This window comes from Alosa sapidissima, chromosome 16, assembly GCF_018492685.1.
Source record: "Alosa sapidissima isolate fAloSap1 chromosome 16, fAloSap1.pri, whole genome shotgun sequence".
Classification (NCBI taxonomy): domain Eukaryota; kingdom Metazoa; phylum Chordata; class Actinopteri; order Clupeiformes; family Clupeidae; genus Alosa; species Alosa sapidissima.
In genome coordinates this window covers 8702628-8722391 of record NC_055972.1, presented here as the reverse complement: position 1 = coordinate 8722391, position 19764 = coordinate 8702628, and the positions used below count along the sequence as shown (strand labels likewise).

Below are 19764 nucleotides of genomic sequence, written 5' to 3'. Positions count from 1 at the left end.
TAATATAGTTGAAATGTGCATCAAAATATCCTCATATTAAGATCCTTGCTGTTGCCATCCAGTGACATCATAATATGCAAATTAGATGATTTTCACATTTAGGACTTTATCTCTGACCTGACTTTCAAGCAATGGCCTTTTGAAATGTTGATGTCAAAATCCAGTGTTTTTTTCCCAACCCTGGCTCTTTAAAATAACTTTTACCATTAGTATTTTACAAGTACAAGTATTGTACTTTTTTTACAATTTCTGTAGGCTATACAATCTTAATCAATTAATATGTGACACTCGTGTTATCGTTATCTCATTATTCAATTATTATTATTATTATTATTATTATTATTATTTAAATGTTATACTATTATTTGCTGTGCAATTGAGGAAAACTCAAGGCTTCGCTTTCTGTAAAAAGATCATTCTTTTACTTTGAGCACCACCTTGTGGTCAAATATAGTCTGAAAGTTTGGTTAAAAAAAAACCCGTCTTGTTCGGTAAAAAGTCAAAAGCATTACCCTCATTTCCTGTTTCCTGTTTATTTTGAAAAATAAAAGGAATGACAAGGGTGAGTGTGGACCTACATTATGTAAAATTGAAATGAATTACAAGACTAACCTGCTAACTGATGGTAACAAACAGATTGATGAAAAGACACTTGATTAACATTGTTCAATTCCTGATAATACAATAATCCTGTTCTGAACCAATCTGCAGTGCATTCTTCACTTTTCATAGCTGAAATTATATGCCATATAAATTCTGAGACATTTCCATATCATGATTTTTGTAAATTCCAACATTAATGTCAGCTATTAAACAGTACAGTTTAAACAGTATTAAACAGTGCACAGTGGCCTGCACACCAGATCCAAATATGACTGAACTTTTGTGGGTTCAGGAGTGCAGAGTAGGTATATCCAGGCAAGGACCCCATATGGCTCGTCTAATTCAACATAATGGGTCATATCAGGGACGGAACTTCGAGTTGCATAACTTGCGAGTTACATTGCATGAAATGTTAGATAGATAGAGATACTTTATTGATCCTCAAGGGGAAATTCAAGAAATTAGTTACGGAAATTAGTTCAGGAAATGCATTCATTAGTTACGCTAATGGATGGTGTATTAGCCTACTGATGAGAGGACGTGTAAACCTTTTTACACTCCAAGACAGCCAATTTCTGTCATTCGCACACAAGTATACTCAAAAATACCGCCTATGTATAGAGAACAAATGGATGAATATGGTCAGTAGGTGGCAGAGTGACCCCTTTTACACAAGGGAGCTAAGGTTGTGTCACTATAGGGCAAAATCATTTCATGTTCTTCCAGAGGAAGTATCCTTTTTTTTCCCTCTCTCTTTTTTAAAGTGTATTTCAGTGTTCAAATTACATAACAGACAGGTAGGATCACTATATCCCACAATGTGTTTTCACTGTGTTGGAGTTTGTAGATAGTTAGCCTATATCTCCCCACTGCTATCTACAATTGCCATGCTGTTCTCACAGTGAATGTGAAATGACAGTTTGTAGAAAGTCACAAGAACATGTTGGTGGAATGGAGTTAGGCAATGAGTTAGGGAAATCTCACCTCTAATAATCACAACCATTTGTTTACCTCCTGCCTGTTTGGTCACTCATAGGAAATAAATAACACCTTTGTATGCCAGGCAGGCAGCTGACATGTTCGCATTCCAAACAAACACTCATGTAGACTACAGACCTTTGCGCTTTAGGATGTGGACATACACCTAGCTAGACCATTAAATATGTGATTTTTTTTTTATAGCACTTTAAGAAGCTTATATGTTCTCATTCTCTTTGCCTGCTGGTCTTTTTTAAATTTTACAGTGTAGGCCTAGGCCTACCTATTCTTTACGTCTGGCCATGACAGCGCGCTAAGACAGCGCCTGAATACGCTTATAAATTCATAACCTGCTTATACATTTTTAGAAATTATGAAACCAATGACAACCCTGGAGTACAACAGAAATTGGCTTAATATTAACATTGAAGTGTATGTCCAATCAATCTTTAAACAGTCGCAAAATATATCTGCATAAATTATAACCGACCAACCATTGGTTTGCATGCTGTCTGACCCTCCCTGGTGCAAACTGAATATGCAATGAGCTCCTTGCTGTAACAGTGCAAATAGAGATAACGGGGCGCTGACTGAGGCTAAAACTTTTTATACTGACATGTTAGAGCAATGACTTTTGCGTAATAGTAAACCTGGGACTACGATCCCAGCGAGAAGACAGGGTCTGTGGGGAAAGAACAATAACCAGACTATTTTGGAGTAGGGAACGCAAGACGGCTAATTCAGTAAGCTAAACTTTGAGCAAGCCAGCGAAGCTGAGTTATCCAAACGAAACGGTGGAAGAGCAAGTTTATCCTTTTAAAGATGAGCTTGTTGTCTGCCATTGACACCAGCGCCTCAGTGTATCAGCCTGCTCAGCTTCTGAACTGGGTTTATCTGTCTCTACAAGACACCCATCAGACCAGTGCATTTGATGCCTTCAGACCCGAACCCAACTCTTCGCATCCGGACCCCTACAGCAAGCCTCCCGCTGCTGACCTGAGCTCGTCTCTAAATTCCAACTATCTCAACAACTTCTTTCAGCTCCAGAGGAATGAGGTTAGTAGCTAAACCTCTGTGCTTTTTTGCGGCTATTATCTAATCTTTACTCGGATTATGGTGTTATTTCATTGAATTAATTCAGCCTGCTGTGTATTCAGTGGAGTGGAACCAAATGTAGACTATTAGACTAACTTCTTTCAGTGTGTGGGACATGGGTCATTATTGTAAGATGAAGCGCCATGACATTTTGATGTGTAGCCTAGACTAGATGTAAAGTTTTGCCCATCATTGCTATCGGGGAATAATACGTTAACAAATGTTTTATCTACATTCATCTAAATAGCAAGTTTAAAAACTATGAGGGTCATTGAATGGTTGATAATATTTGTTGACAAGACAGACCTATTTGGTTTACAATTGTAGTTTAGGCAAAATACTTCTCTCTTCTACTGAAAATAATGACATTCAAGAAGAGCCAGACGTATTGTCGGTGGCAATGTTTATATGTAGGCTACTTTACATAAAGGCTAAGGAGACCATTAAATAATATTAAAGTAGGTGCACAGAGCGAGGGATGAACGACTAGTTCATGACCAGGCGTATATCACGGCGATGCCTGAACATTAAGAAAGGCTTAGTAGCCTACAGGCCTCAGGAGTAAAATGAATAGAGAAACAACACATTTGTAAGTGACCTCATCTGAGGGATAGGCCAAGATCTCAGAAGATTTGCTTTGTGAGCTTAGAGCTTCATTAAAAGTCAGTTGTTTCGTGTTAACTTGATGTTGAGGTCAGCGTGCATGTACAGCACGTACCATCGTCTGGTTTGTGGTCTGCATACTGATGAGCCTGGGGTCGCGGGGTTAAATTTTAGTGGCCTACATAAGTACCGATTCATTGTGCCAAGGATGCATATTTAAATGGTTATTATAGTGGCTTCAACGTGCGATGGCAGCATGCAAGTCGGTAGAATCTGCAGTGGAAGCATTGTGTTGGTGTTGAAAATAATTTCATCCCAATGTGTAGGCTACCAGCCTACTCTCAATTTAAACAAAACATTGCTGTTTTTTTTTTTCGTTCTAGTTTCTTTCAAGTCAAGTTCACAAAGCAATTATATAATTTAAAATTGTAGATTGTACCTTCAATAAAAATAAACAATGAAATGTTTAGTAGACTAAGGAAGATATGAAAGAACAACGTTATCCCCACCCAATCAAACCATTTGAATCTTTAAATGATTATTATTTGTGGACTATTATTGTTAGACTGGACATGTCAAGGCAGTTCAAGAATATTGTTCAATGTGTCAACTGCACAGGGAGAAAATAATTGCCATTCAGGTACATAAAACAGAGCCTATAGGCAGAATCCTGGGTGTGTCTACATGAAACAAATCAATATCAATGTACATATGGGACATATGGAAAGGGTTTAGCTTAAATGATATACACTCATGGGATCTAGAAGCAGTTGTGAAAATGAGATTGTGGACTTGGGAAATCTATTGCCAAGTGAAATAATACGCTTTGATGAGCAGTAGACCTTGTTTTCTTTCTTGATGTGATGTCAATATTATGCCTTAATTAACGGTGTAAAGGCAGAAACGGCATGTTTTTGTACAGAACGTGTGTGCCATACAGCATTTGATGGATTGTTTCCAGCCTCTATCACTGATAGACTAGATAGCCCTCATTTAATATTTGTCTTCATTCTGACCAGTAATGTGTGTTTTGTACCAGATGTGCTGCCCTTATGCTGTTCATGAAGCAGGACAGAGACACCGTTTACATGGGAGGGGTCCTAACAACTATCTGAAAAAATACACATGGGAATCCAGAAATCAGAAGTATTTTCAAGATAGATAGATAGATAGATAGATAGATAGATAGATAGATAGATAGATAGATAGATAGATAGATAGATAGATAGATAGATAGATAGATAGATAGATAGATAGATAGATAGAGATAGATAGATAGATAGATACTTTATTGATCCCCAAGGGGAAATTCAAAAAGGACTTGAACTGAGTAGATATTATACATCCTTGCATGTGTATATGCTCACCAGGGCTTAGATGGCAGTAACAGTAATAATCACACAAAATTCTGAAACACCCAAGTGAAATTGTGTGGGTTTATGTAGACTATTTTTCTTTGCGTACCCTCAGAATTATATTGCTGTGTATGGCTCACACAAGCCTAGTAAATGCTGTCACCTCGTTTCCTACTTCGTGAGGTGTTAGAGCTGTGTTTCCAGTCTGTCATTTCTATGGACACGACCGAGAGAAAACCGTCACCCTCACAGACAGAAGACTGCAGGGATGCAGCGCTGTTGTTATTGTTTTTTTTGTTGCTGTTGCCTGTGTGTGTGTGTGTGTGTGTGTGTGTGTGTGAGAGAGAGAGAAACAGAGAGAGAGAGAGAGAGAAAGTGTGTGTGTGTGAGAGAGAGAGACAGACATAGAGAGATAGAGAGAGGATTTGTGAAAGAGAAGAAGGTGTGTGAGAGAGAAGGTCCCCTGCTGTGCAAGGGTGAGGTGACCATTTGTTTCATCCATTAGCTGAACCGTCTGGAAGTGTTTGGAGCACTTGGAGATGTAGGTCCCTCCCGACCTTTGTCCCTTGTTTTGCTCCTTGACAACATTTAGCTTGATGACTCATTTATATTGAGTGGGGTATAAGGTCAGCTATGTTGTGGTGTATATGGCAAAGAAATGGCTTAAAACCCAGAAGGTCCAAACAAATCAAGAGACTTGCTCTACGCATTTAGTTCAAATTCATATTAAAAATAAAGTACCCCAAAGCCTATTCCAGTGCATGATGTTACACTAAAGATATGTACAAAGACAGACAGTGAGAGTGTTTTGAATACATTTGTGTGATGTTTATACACATAGTAAGGTAATAGAGTGGATTTGATGACAGTATAAATGGAATATGAAGGAACAGTGGACAATTGTAATGCAGAAATAATGTACACACTGTACTTTCTGAGTTTATCCTAAAAATGAACATAATAGTTTATATAGACATTTAAGATTTTTTCCTTGTCCTGGCAAGGAAAGTAAGTAACTTAAGGTTTGGATGACAATTTGCTTTGCTTGCCAAGAGTTCAGTGCTATGCAGCATTTGACATCAACAATAACTAAAGTCTCCCAACCATAACTGTATCCTCTCAGAGGAAGTCGTCTCTCACAGGGCCAGTAAAGCCATGCATACTGCAGATCTCCAGGTGTATAGCTTTGGCCTTTCAGCTTTTCAATATCTGGTGAAATTTGTCTTAATACATTTCACTCAGCAATATAACATCTGGGCCTCAGTTGCTCATGGGTCTACAGGAGGTCATTTCCATTGGATAACTTTTACTTTCAGATTTGGATGATATGTATTTTAGAAAATGGAACAAGACTATTTTGAACTTATTTTATAGTTTCCTGTGGTTTGGAAGAAGTCCAAGATGTTGTTGATTAATCATTGGCATATGGTTGGCATTATTGGTGTAATTTTCAGAACAACTCTTTATTTTTTTCTTAGAGAATGTATAATAATAATGCGATTAATAATAATAAGATTCTCACAATGCTCAACTATGACTGCTGGCTGCTAACAGTTACTCATCTGGTTTCTGAAAACCACCTTGCGGACACTATTGACATCAAAGAATGTTGTGTATACTTCTGACAAACACTAACATAGTGCTATGCTGACAGTCGTATATTTCTCTCTTCCTCACAGGCCTTAAATAGCAACTTATACAAAAACGTCTCCCCCTATGGATCCCTCAACAACATTGTGGACGGGCTGAACTCCTTGACGGACCACTTCTCTGACCTCTCGCTCTCCTCTGAGCCACGCAAACCTAGCAAGAGACCCCCGCCCAACTACCTGTGCCACCTCTGCTTCAACAAGGGACACTACATCAAAGACTGCCCCCAGGTAAGTCCACGCTGCTCTGGGCCTTGGGCTCCCCGCGGCCGACCCAGACAGAGCCGGCCACACGCCGCAGAGAGAGAGAGAGAGGCAGCGACAGGCCTGACCTACTTGCCAGACAGGCAGGCCTCTGTCCCACTAGTCATGTGTATCAAGTTAATTGGGCAAACTACTGTACTCGGTGTCGGGCGAACCATAGAGGCCATTGAATGATCCCTCTCTGCCATGTATAGAGAGTTTTTCCTGAGAGGATTCGATTAGTAAAACTCAACATAACTTAACTTAGCTCTTATCCATGGCTAGCGCTGCTGTTTTCCTGTTGCGGGGAAGTGATAGCGCAATCACACATATTGCTCAAGTGTGGCTTAATCAGAAGAAATCAGGAAGGCGGTGTGCGTGTGAAGGCAGTGTGCATGTGCATTAAGGGCTTGTGATGTATTATGTCAACTAAAGGAACAGGTGGCAACCAGAGGCCTGTGCCCGCGAGACGCAGTGCAAAAAAGTGTGGCGCAGGACTAGTTTTGATTGCAGAGTGCAGGGTGATAAGAAACTGATGTGCATAAAATAAATATATGTATGAGAGTAAATAAAAGTAGATTATTTTGCTCTTAATGTACAGAATGTACAGAGCAGTGAGAAATAATTCACAATTTCAACACAAAGAGGAGCAAGGCGGGAGGGGGGTTTTCCGTGGGTGTGGGCAGAAGCATGGACTAAAGAATCCATCACATGCAAAATTCCACCTGCGGTATTTGGCGGTCAGCAGTGGGACACAATGTGAAAGATGCGGGTGGGAGCGGGACAAAATATTGCATTTATTTGTGTGAGCGAGCGGGAGTACGATAGGATCTTGTGGGAGCGGGACTGAAGAATCCATCCCACACAGGCCAGTAGTGGCAACCTAACCTCATGTTGGTCCTGTTACCAATCACTGCTGTTAATCACTTCATCTAAATCAGTATAGAAAGGACAGCTATATCAGTAAAAACGCTACTACTACACTCTACAACTAACAATTATTTTCAGTCAATTATTCTGTTGATTATATTATCTAATAATCGCTGAGTTATTTGATTGATAAAATGGTGAAAAAACGTTGATCAGTATTGTTCACTTGACCAAGATTCAGTCCTCAAATGCCTTGATTAATGCACATGCTAAAGATGTTTACTTTACTGTCGAAGAGTAAGTAAATTGAACATATTCAAATCCAAGAAGCTGCAGTCAGAGAATTTTGAGGTATTTTCCTTAAAAAATGAAACCGATTAACCAATTATGAAAATAGTTGGCGATTAATGTAGTAGTTGACGAATAATCAATCAATTGTTGCATTGGGGAAGATATCACTGTGACATACAGTACCATGCTATAAAATGAAGCATAGGCTGTACAAATGATTCTTTGATTGTGTGGTCATTTTCCACTATTATCAAAATAAGAACCCTCAGTTTAGGACATAATGAGACAAGTCTGTGCTTCCCACATGTACAACCCAAAAGCACTATTTGTACCATTTTTTGTAAGCAATATATTTGCTTAAATAGAAAATCTTGTGATTTTGAGACCAAGGACACCATGTGATTGAGCTGTGTTTTGTGGTTGTTAATGTTTTATGGCCTTGTGTTGATAGACGAAAACAGTGGGTGAGGTACTCTCTCAAATCCCGCCTTGAGTCAGAGGGGCCGTGGAATGGCAATGAATTCCAGATGTGGGATTAAAATGGCAAACCTCCCCTTATGAAAGATGACGCGAGTTCCCCGTGGTTCACTAAAGGACTTGTCCAGTGATAAAACACACCCGACACTTGCCGTATGGCTTACATCACTCTGCAATTTCTTCACGGTTTTCAATGTTTGATTTGCTTTTGTTTTGTTTGTTTTTGTTCTTTTCCCCTCAGCCTCTTCCCGGAGGATAGAGCAATGTGCAGCATATGTGGGATTCCCTCATTTGGACTAATAGTAATTAAACAGGTCACTCTCAGTCATCAGGACTTAATAGGGAATTTTCATTATGATGGATGCACTAAGATGTTATTATGCGTTTCTGAAAATGGTGGGCCTTGCGGAGAAGGTGGAGTTTATTAGGTCTGAGTCACCTGATGGCAGTGCTGGTATGAAATCAGGACCTCTGCCAAGCAGCAAGAGTCCCGGGGCGTAATGTAAATCTCAGTCTGATCCGCTGTTTTAAATTTCAGCTCTTCTCTCACGTGCCAACGGAAACACAAAAGGCCCATTCCCCAGACAGAGCCCACGCCTATGCTTTTCAAACAGCTCTGAAGCGTAGCTTTCCCGCAAGTCTCATATGAAGTGATTTAGCATTTGCCATAGCCTCATCATATGAATAGGCTTCATATGTATCTCTCAGTGTCCATCAGTGACATGAGATGTGCGGCTCTCCCAGATGAGTGGACTCTCATGGCGAAATACAATAACACGGGCCCTCTCAGAGTCGGCCTTCTGACTGCTTTAATGGAAATAAATGCCAGGATAAGCAGGTCCCTTGCTAAGAATTAGTCCCGTCCAGAAGACGACTGCACTCTGCCAACACAAACACTAGGATCCAACTTCACAAGGACGCAGGAGCAAGACCTGTGATCCCCGTCCAGCACTAAGAATCACATTTTCATGCAGTCTCCTGACTACATACACAGTGCACACACGCACACACACACACACACACACACAAACACACACACACTGTCTCTTCTCTCCCGCAGATTAAGTGCAACAGTCAAAGGGCCACAGTCAGTTTAGAGGGCAGTTTAGGATTGCAAAACCCTGCTCCCCTCCCACATACGCTGGGCCTCGGTGGCAGGCCCCTGCGGACTGTTTGGCCACAGCGCAGAGGCCGGATAGCGATCAGGAGAATGTCATGGCTGAGCAGAGCCAGGGAGATACTGTAGAGGCAGAAAGAAAAAGAGGCAGGGGCAGGGTGAGTGTGTTGCCCCTCAGCGATGTGAGGAGGCCTGGGGAGGCAGAGCCAGCTCTGGCCTCTCTCTCTCCACCATGTACCAACCAGGGGGGTGGGACTCCACTGGGAACACTAGTGAGCAGAGAGAGCTGCAGTTGCTGGCAGCTGTTTACCAGTGTGGCCCAGGCCAGCACCTCGGCCTGCCACGTTATGTAAACAGTTTCCCCCCTCGCATGTGGAGACTGATTTGGCCTGTTTGTCATTACCCACATTTCCGTTATCCGTGGCTCTGTCCCTGGGTCAGAAGAACTGTGCTTGGTCTTATTCTCTTCTCTACTGTTGTCCTGTTCACCTTTTTATCAGTTGTGAAAGGGAAGGATGGGTGCCCCCCCCCCCCCCCCCACTACACTCCCTATGTAGAAAGATTTCCTCATGGAAAATGGCTTTGCTGGAATGCAGGTTGTAGCGCTGTGTGAGTGCCTCAGCATGTAAGCTTGGCCCGTGAGTCATGTCCTCTGCAATGCATGCCTCATGCCAATGCCCTTTTTTGTGGGATACGTTTTGCAGTGACCCGGGCAAACGTCCTGATCATTTTATTCCTGCCCACATCCATGGGATTCTGGTTAAATCAAATCTCAGAGATAGTCCCTGTCCCAACAGGCCCAGCAACACTGCAACAGCAACTGCCAGACTGACACATCAAGTGGCATTCCATTTGTCTGAGACACATGTTATGGTCCCCGTATACCCCCATTGGACCATGTAGATCTACATGTACAAGTGCTGAAGAATAAGAAGACAACTTTAAAGGTTCCTTTTTGGGCAAGTTGATATTTGTTGTTGACATTTAATATTTATTCCATGTCCAATCAAATTACACCCCTCCATGCTCCTAAAGCAACGTGGCTGGGATTGTTTATGGCTTGGTCTGAGCCACTATGTTTGTTTCCCCTGTATAGGAATATCGATAATAAAGTTAATGAGTGCAAACACTAATAGGACAGCTAAAGGGCCATAGCTGGGTTTCCATTACAGTTTTGCACAAAACTTAACCAATATTTTAACAAGTCGATAAAACACAATGCAAATGTGTTTCCATTATCCCAAGTGGTGCAATATGAGTTTTATCTTCTAGCAATAGTCATTCCAGATAAATGTGACTGATCTCTCAAAATCTCAAAATCAAATAGGTTTTGGCAGTTGAACTTCAGTTGCATCCACCAAAAGTAGTGGTAGACTAGTTATAAATTGAGGGGGACAGAATGTGAAGAAAGGAAGAAATATCCAAACCTACAGTATACAGTATAAAGTATACAGTTTATACTTTTCTGATGATGTGATGTGATGATATGATCATATGTGATGACAGCATATGACAATTCTGGAAAGGCATTGTCCACATTTAACGTTATTAATGATTGCATTTTGTTATTGCTTGGTGTAGACCTGCACCTTTAATGCTCTGGGCCAATATGTCTGAAGGCTAAGATGAAGATGAGCAAGTGCTGATCAGAAACACATGAATCCCATTGGTTTGTGTACAGAGCTCTCTTTATTCCAACAAGATAAAGCATCTTTTGTTGCCACCATGGAATGTGTATATATATAGCTTGGTTTCCAGCTTTAGTTTTTAGCCTGGATTCCTTTACAGAATTGTCCTGCTTGTCAAGAAATTCTAGAGGAATTGAGAGCATACTGTAGGTTTAATTCTTGGTCAGACATGTGCACAGTACCTGTAAATGTTTCTGTAAAAACTCACACTCGACATTGATTTGAGCAACTTACTGCCTATGATGATGTCTTATAACTAATTTCCCATGGTTTTGCCTTTACATACAAAATAGCCAAATTAGTTGAAAAATATCTAAGTGATTTGCTTTTTCGTACACTTTCACATGCTCAGCCATTTTTATTCACACAGTGGATTCTTCAGACACATTGACTTGAGGTGCTCCATATGGCGGGAGATAGATCCTGCCTCCAAGCAGAGCTTTCAGGTTCTCAGAAATAAAAGTGTTTAAAGGTGGGAAATTCAACAGCTCAGCGGTTGGTCTTGACAAATGCCAAGCCGACAGAACATGTTAGGGGGGAACTGTCAGTCTTCATGGCAAGCCTAACTGTCTAAACAAATGCAAATAGAGGTCTTTGGATTTGGTAATGTGTTAAAACGACAAAATGTGTTAGTTGCTGGTTTAGGTGAGAGAGGCGTAATCTTTTGTTGCTGGTGTTGGCCAAGGCCAGTAGAAGGGGTTATGTAATGTTGAAAATGGAAAACATCAGCATCAGTTGGGCAATTTTTTTTGCGTTTGTAAGAGGCTCCTCTATTACATTTGTTAAAGCCAAACAGCTTGATGTAAGAGCCAATCACAGTGGGTCGTGGAAGCGGTTGCTTTCTCCCAAGTCTCTTGCTGTGATGATTGCATAAACAGTGTTTGTAATAACCCAATTCCTCTTGGATTACCAGCATCCAACTGAATCATCAAACATATAAGCAATTGGATAACCAATTATGTTTTACTGGGTGTTACATCATTGTTGACTCTGAGTGGCACAGTTTGAAAACAATTAGTCCCTGTAGCCCAGGCACACCCAGTTTCCTGGTGTGCGCCTCAGATAATAAAAACTCCAACTGAATCTGCCATATTCTAGTCAGCTTAAACACACATGAACATGCTGGTGATATATTGCTGAGCACATGCCGTAGTGCTTTTAGAATAATGACTTGGCGACAAAATTATTATTGGTCATTTGCATTAACGTCAGACTTCATTTTGATTTTTCAACCAATCATATGGTATTGCAAGGTAATGCGTAATCATTTGAATGAACTCCAAACGCTGCAGCCTCTTGACATGCTTTGACCTGTGGACAATGTGGCTGTGTAAATCATGTGTTTACATTCCACTATGTCTTAGCCAGCTGGTTAGTGTTCCTCGCAGCCTATCAGTCAATCCCACAGGGAGAGCTGATAAACAACTCCAGATAGGACCCTACAATTTCTCTCGTTTTTGTTAATTAAATTAGTCCTGGCAAATTATGCCCTCCCCCCAAATTTATGTTCTCGGCTATCGAATGTTGTTGGTCTGCTCATCCGCACCAAGGGACCCTGACACATGGCAGAGACGGAGTGACAGAGACAGAGGGACTGCATCAGGGAAAGCACATTGTGAACACTTCCTCAAAAAGGAAATCAAAGTTAGAGGAATATAAAGAGAGGGTTTCCTGCCAGCTGCTTTGTGTTCTGTACAGGAATACCACTCTTCCTCTTGCTATGCTGATACAACAGTCATCACACTTCCCTTTGCTATTACCAAAGGCTGCGGAGAGGCCATTGTGTCCATCATCAAAGGCCCATGCAGAAAGGAAACATGACATATAGAAGGGTAGCATGTTGACTTGAAGGGTAGTATGTCACTTGAACCATGTGGGAAAAAGCACATTTTGAGTCAAGGGAAATCCACTGTTTTTACTTAAATCAACACAGAATATTAAAGCCTGATGTAACAATTTTTTTAGGTTAGGTCCACCAAAGGGTCACCTACAGTATATGAGTCTGAAATGAAGGATTAACAAGCCAACATTTGTTCTGGGAGAGATCCGACGTATATTTAACTTGGACTGATATTTAACTTGGACTGCACTAGGACAGTGAAAGGCTACTCTCTGAGGTCCGAATACCACAGACCATATAGGGCAGTCATCCACTAAACCCAAAGTATTTTTTTCATAAAGCATTTTCCTTTCATAGAAGGTTTCCTATAAATTAAAATGGCTTTTGACCGAGAAGCCTCTAGAATTGGAGAGATTATTGCCTGTAGAAGTTAATGAAAGAAAACAAGCTTCCATGTCCACTGAAAACATTACTTAATCCAGAGATCAAAGGAAAAGTTGGTAATTCTGATTAGTGGATTATTTGTCTTAATGTGTAAGACTAAGAGATTTTGTGCAAATTACAGTGCAGGAATCCTCCCAATATTGGGCTGTTGTGTTGAGGACTTAATTCAATGCTGGTGTCCAAAGGCATGCTGGTCCACAAAGTAAAGATGTCTGTTCTTTTCCAAAGGATGCTACTGTTTGTTTGTCAGTGCATCCAGAAGAGTGCAGTTCAGAATGTTCTGCAGTGCTACTAAACATCAGAGAAATGATGTGGGTCAGTGTGACTACCAGTTGAAGTAGAGGAGACGCCCTGACTGGTGGACATGAGAGCAAGAGGGCTTTGCCGGGGTTACCATGCAGGACCAACCCAGAACAGAACCCAAACAAACCTCTGACAGACCCGTCACATCCCCGGCAATTACTGTGACTCAAGAATTACACACACTATCTGATACCAGCACTGGTTTCTGACCTGATGGACAATGAGGAGTTGACCTTTCCTTGACAAGGAAGAATGTTGAGCAGCACTGAATGGCAGTGATGGCACAGATCTGCTAAGCCGCACAGAGCGGCGTGGGCACGTCATGAGGGACAACAGTGATGGCTTTGTGTGCCGCCATGAATCGGCGCTGTCAAGAAAAAGACCTTGCGGTGGGAATGGCCAATGTTAATTAAGGATCCCATTGTTTGTCTTCAGGATCCCCAGGCGCAGGGGTCAGGAAGTCAGCCCATATTGTCCGCTCAGCAGGGTGCTGACTGCAGCCCAGCAGAGCCCAAGACCTCTTCCTATTTAATCAGCGCTCAGGCCGCCTCATATGAGAGTGAGGGGCACTCCACAGCACCGGTGTTATTGTAAATTGTGAGGGATTATGCTGGGGCCGGTGAGGGCTCTTATGCTACATCTACACTAGCGCCCTCCCTCTGCCAACAGGAATAATAATAATAATAATAATAATAAGCTTTATTTTTATAGCACCTTTCATACACAGAATGCAGCTCAAAGTGCTTTACATTTGAAGCATGTAACACAATAATAGTCAGTCAGTTATTATCAATCACTTTTCTTCATTGCTGGGGCCGTTTATGATCCACTCAGCAACATGTCATAAGACTGGCAGCCTTAACCCTTTAGGGGTCATCTTCCTTTAATCAGGAAGATGATAGTAGGACTGTAAATCCTTGAGGATGGTGACATTGCAGATAGGGCCCTACAAATGCTTCATTGCAGCATATCAAACAGCAGGATGCTTGTCGTTCCCACATTTTTTGTCAGTTTGTTTGATGAAGGGAGTTTGTTGACCTTTATCTGGTTATTTAATTTATTTGGATTTGTTTGTTCATCCATCATGGCAGAGCAGAAGTAATATTTATTTGCAGTCAGGAAACAGGAGAGCTATGAAATGGGCCTAACCCCCCTGATAAGTTTGAACTATATCATTTTCAGAGTCAATAAATTGAAAGGAATCTGTGGTTGGTGTGCAAAGGGGTTTGGTGTGTGTATGTTGGGAGGTGAGTGTAGGGTGGGCTGGGGCTTTTGCAATTTCATAATTTGGTCTTCCCACTATGAGGAAGGCGAATCACAAAGGGCAGGGCAACTCAACACATTAAAATTTATGATGTTGAAATTACATAGGAGATGAAGCACTAAATGTATTTCAGTTTGAGGAAAGAGAGATTTACCATGCTTTTGAGAACAGTTGAACTCGACCATTAAGTATGTGCACCATATATTTAGTGTTCAATATTTAGTGTTTTATTTCAGCTAACAGTAGATCTCCCCTGAGTTGGGGGCTGTAGACTTTCTTTGAAACAGAACTGCCTTAAGATTCCTCCATTTGTACTCTTTAGTAAGTGACTCTCCATTAGTGCCAAGACATTAAATGATCCTGGAATTTAATTGGAGAGCTTTGATCATGTGATATTAGGCCATAAAATTGAAAAATGTGAGTCATTTTGTGTTTCCACCAAAAGGCGAGGTTGAGTCATATTAGCTGCTGCCGGCCAGTGTTAAAGGAAACCGCATGGAGGGAGATTTTGGGGCCGAGACATTGTGGGAATGTTTTGACAGCCTGACCTGTGATCTTCCTCCCAGTCAGCCTGAGTCCTGCTCTGACACTCAGAAGGTCTTTAGGTCTTATTAAACCCCAAGACTTGCTGGGTCCCTTTGAAATACACACACTCTCACAGACTCACTTATACAGACAAACAGACAAACATATACACACAAACACACACACACACACACACACACACACACACACACACACACACACACACACAAACACACACACATTCATGCATATTCACAGCAGAAGCAATACATAGAAAGTCATATAAAAGCAGCCTTATGGTATGGTAAGACAGAAATAGAGCAAGTGAGAGCCAGACTGAATGTGTACGAGGGTGTGTGTCTGCGTCTGTGTGTGTGTGTGAGAGAGAGAAAGAGAGAGAGAGAAACTGAAATAGGAAGGGGGTACTGTATATGAGTGTGGGGGCTGTGTCTTAGAGAGGACAGTGAAAGAGAAAATAAGTTTAAAATGTAAACAGATAAGGCATATCTAGGCCTCTCGGATGAGACACAGCAGACTCTTGCCAGACGATAGCCAGCGTTTGACTGCAGCCCAGTGGTGAGGCCTTGCTGCACTGATACAGTTGTTTATGGCCCAACAGTGTAAGTCATTCTTATCATTGTTGATTCAAAGCAATAAATTGGCAAAATCCTCTGGGTGGCTCATCATATAACCAGACATATCTAAAGCAATAACTAAATGTTTCTGATACATGTAGATTAGGAACACATAAAGTATGTGTTGGAACACAAACACAAAGAGACAGAGAGAGAGAGATGGAGAGCGAGAGACACACACACACACACACACACATTGTATGTGTCTCTATCAGCATGAAGTCGGGGAATAAGAAATGGGCACACTTTTATGTTTTTCACATGAACCAAACAACCTGCTCATGTCATTCAGTTCCACAGTAACCCAATCCCAGCCTGCAGCTGCACATGACGTTAGTGTGGCCTTGGCCAGAGCTGTGGCTCACAGGGATAGTGAACTTGGGGATGGCCAGTTCATAGGTTAGGCCCTCAAGGTAAACATAACAAGAGCTGCCAAACCCTGGCCAACTGACCTACAGCATGTCAGCGATTTGAAATCTCACAACCCAGTTTGGCAAACAGAGAGAGAGAGAGAAAGAGAGAGAGAAAGAGAGAGAGATAGATAGAGTGGCACTGCTGAGACACTGTCTCAGGCATGGAAGTGGGCGGTTTATAGTGCAAGGAACCAATCCATTGGCTGCAGTATGACAGCGTGTTTTGCCACTGCAGACGGCTGTTGCTAAGAAACCACACGCAATGGTGTGTGTTCATAGGCACTTGTGGATCTCTGCTGTGAAGTGCTGGGGGAAATGTAAAATCAGCCCCCGGTAATAGCCATGTCTGTAACTGTAAGGGGCTGTTTCAGCAAGCCCCTGGAGCTTCTAAGAGCTGTGTGTCTCTAGCAAAGTCTGAGAGTCTAGCAAAGGCTGTGAGAGAGCAGGGCTTGTGTGAAACTAATCTGAAGTGGCTCTTTGACATGATCTGCTGGAGACATTGCTCTAAGCTTGTTAATACAGACATGGACACCGTCCATCCCTCCAGTGATAGTCAATGCACTTATAACATTTTATCAACACATCAAGCCGGGGAAAAGCATGTTTGCAAAAGCAGCCCAAAAAAAAAGTAGAGCACAGTGGACCCATTCATAATTAAAGTTCCCACCCGAGATGTCTGCTAGGACCAACACAGTTTGGAACTCCACAGCTTACAGTGAAAGCCATGTTAATTGTGAGGTAATAATGTTGTTATTAAAGGAGATTTCAGAGTAATCTTGACAAACAGGTCTGAGATACATTTTTGTTGGGTTAATAATGATAGAAAAACATGCCATTGTTTGTTTTGCTGGATTGAGGGCTTACCTGTCGTACGAGCAAATATCTTCTTTGCTAACTTTTTCATGGTCTTCCAGTTTAGCCACTACTATATGGGTATATTCTACACACTCTCTGCCTTTTAAATTATTCTTTTTTTCCTGAGGAAAATTGTTATTCACAAATTTTATGAAATTGCCTCACAGTTTTTCTTCCTGTTCGGTTACTTTAGATTTTATAGATGGGTTTTGTAATGATGCCTGCATTAGTTTTTGTACAGTTTGATGAAACAGAGATTGAGAAGCCGCTTGATTTGTGAGAGTACTTCATTGACATGATATTGTACATTACAATATCATGACATAAAGAAAATATGCACTGCTGAAACAACAATACTACAAAAATAGAATGCAATGGACAAGTTAATGTAATTTTAAATATATTATAATATAAAATTAACTTTTCAGTATATATGTTGTAGGAACAGCTACTGCTAACGGGGAGATGAGATGTACTTTAAGAGATGTACCCTACAGTAGGGGCATGGGTCCAAATACACGGCTGACTTCCTGTTTATGCAGAATAGGACCATAGTCAAAATCATGTGCCAGCTTTGGTGTTAGTACAAGGAGCACTTCCCCATGGGCATTTTCATCAGAATAAAAATGTACTGTGCTCCAAGCCCATACTGTTTGAGAAATCTATTATATAACTGAGCATTTGAGTACATCAATAAAATCAGTAAGAGGAGATAAAAAATAACGTTTAGTTGGAATTCAGAGGACATTACAATAATTATGGAATAAATTAGTAACTTTTTATAGATATCAAAGTGGGGGAGACTTTTTGGAGGTGGACCCCAAAATGTGCCCAAATAGTGTTTTGGACCATGTACAGTATGTTTCCTTAGGTAGAATCAAATCTGTATGGTTTCATTATAGCTAGACATAGTTTTGTTTTTTGGCTTAGTCTTGTACATTGAAACCTTGGACTTCCCCAAAGGCCTACTGCAAATTTTAACAGCCCATTTTGACAAGCAGGTTGGCATGCAAAGAGACTAGCTGTTGAATCATTCATCATTCAGAAGCAACAGCCTGTGGTCATTTTGTAGTGTTTACACGCTCCTATGACTGATATGGAATAAGATAAGATGGAATTTGTTTTCATTCAATAACAGCATCGAAAATATTGTAGTTGTAAAAATGTAATTAATGCATGGTGTATTCTGGAGTATGTTCAGTTTTCAGTGAGAACCAATAAATGAAGTTCTGTTCATCTCTCAAACAGGGTGTGGCTTTTAAATAACTACACTGTTATGTACAAGCATAATGAGTTATCCGTATGCATTATGGCACAAGTGAGAGTGGGAGTGTCAGTGTGAAGCATAGCTAGCTGGACCCACAGGAACTAATATAGCACAATTAATTAAAACAGTACTGTTCTGGCAGCATGTAGTGAGTTCAGCTTAGGTTGCACTCGTTATAAATACACATTGGCGCTGCCCTCAACACTGTACCTCTACATTGAGCGTACTTATGAACTCATGGAATTGAAGGCCCTCCTGCATGCCTCGGCCTTGTGGCTGCTTGTGCGGAGTGGCATTAGCACTTGATAAGACCTCTTGAAAAATATTGGTGGTTTGCGAGCTATTTGCCTGTCACCGTGCTCACACCAGGCTGCTGGTGGATGTGCATTGACAGGCTGAGTGTGGGGTGAAGTTAGCACAGGTTTGAGGATATGCCCTCACTGTAACTTAATGCTGCTAAGCTACAGAGCCCCTCTCCTGAGGACCAGGCAAGAGAAACAAAAAAGCCAAATCAGTTCAAAATAAACTGTGATTGACATTCTATACATCTGAAACAATAAATAAGTATTTTAGTGCATTTTGTGATGTATGTATGAAAGTGTGCAGTTCATGAATAGAAAGTGTGTATGTGTACAGTATAGAGTGCGGTCACTTGGCTTGTAAGGTTGTGTTGTCTCAAGAGGACATTTCCTGAAATCTAGGACAGGGAATTTGCACAGCAAGTATTGTGGTATCTTAATAACTTCTCCATTTGTTACTGTGACTAAATGTAATTTTATTGCCTATAAATAAGAAGATTGCTTGGTTCCAAGAACTGATTTATTGTGTGTTATGTTATCCAGTCTCCAGTGTGTATGTTCATATTGAGGTCTATACTCCGTTTGCCTCAAACCATTGTTTTGAGTGTTTTGAGAATGTTATGTGAGAATAGCTATGGTTTATTGGATCATTACTTAGATTGCATGACTTGAAGGGTTTTGGAAACTTTTCACAAATACACCCATTGGTTGTGATCCAGACAGATTTTTTTTTCTTAAACACTATTGACGATTCTTACACGCTAGAGCAGGGGTGGGCAAACTGCGGCCCACGGGCCGAATCCGGCCCGCCAAGCACTTTCATCCGACCCGCCGAGCATTTCATTTGGTTATCAGGCTGCTCGCTATTTTTCTCCTGCGATAGAGACGACGTTGGTTAGCTTTACTGCAAACTGCTTTTCACTCTCCTTAGAGAACGTACAATGTCAATG

General features: G+C 41.2%; 1 protein-coding gene across 1 annotated transcript in view; it reads left to right on the top strand.

The window, feature by feature from the left end:
* The first annotated feature begins 2151 nt into the window (after nucleotides 1–2151).
* Nucleotides 2152–19764, top strand: part of zcchc24 (zinc finger, CCHC domain containing 24) — a 37736-nt gene continuing 20123 nt past the window's right edge. The window contains exons 1-2 of the mRNA XM_042065581.1: nucleotides 2152–2637; nucleotides 6314–6514. Coding sequence (XP_041921515.1) covers nucleotides 2404–2637; nucleotides 6314–6514 — 435 coding nt within the window. The 5' untranslated portion in view covers nucleotides 2152–2403. The remainder of the gene's footprint in view (nucleotides 2638–6313; nucleotides 6515–19764) is intronic.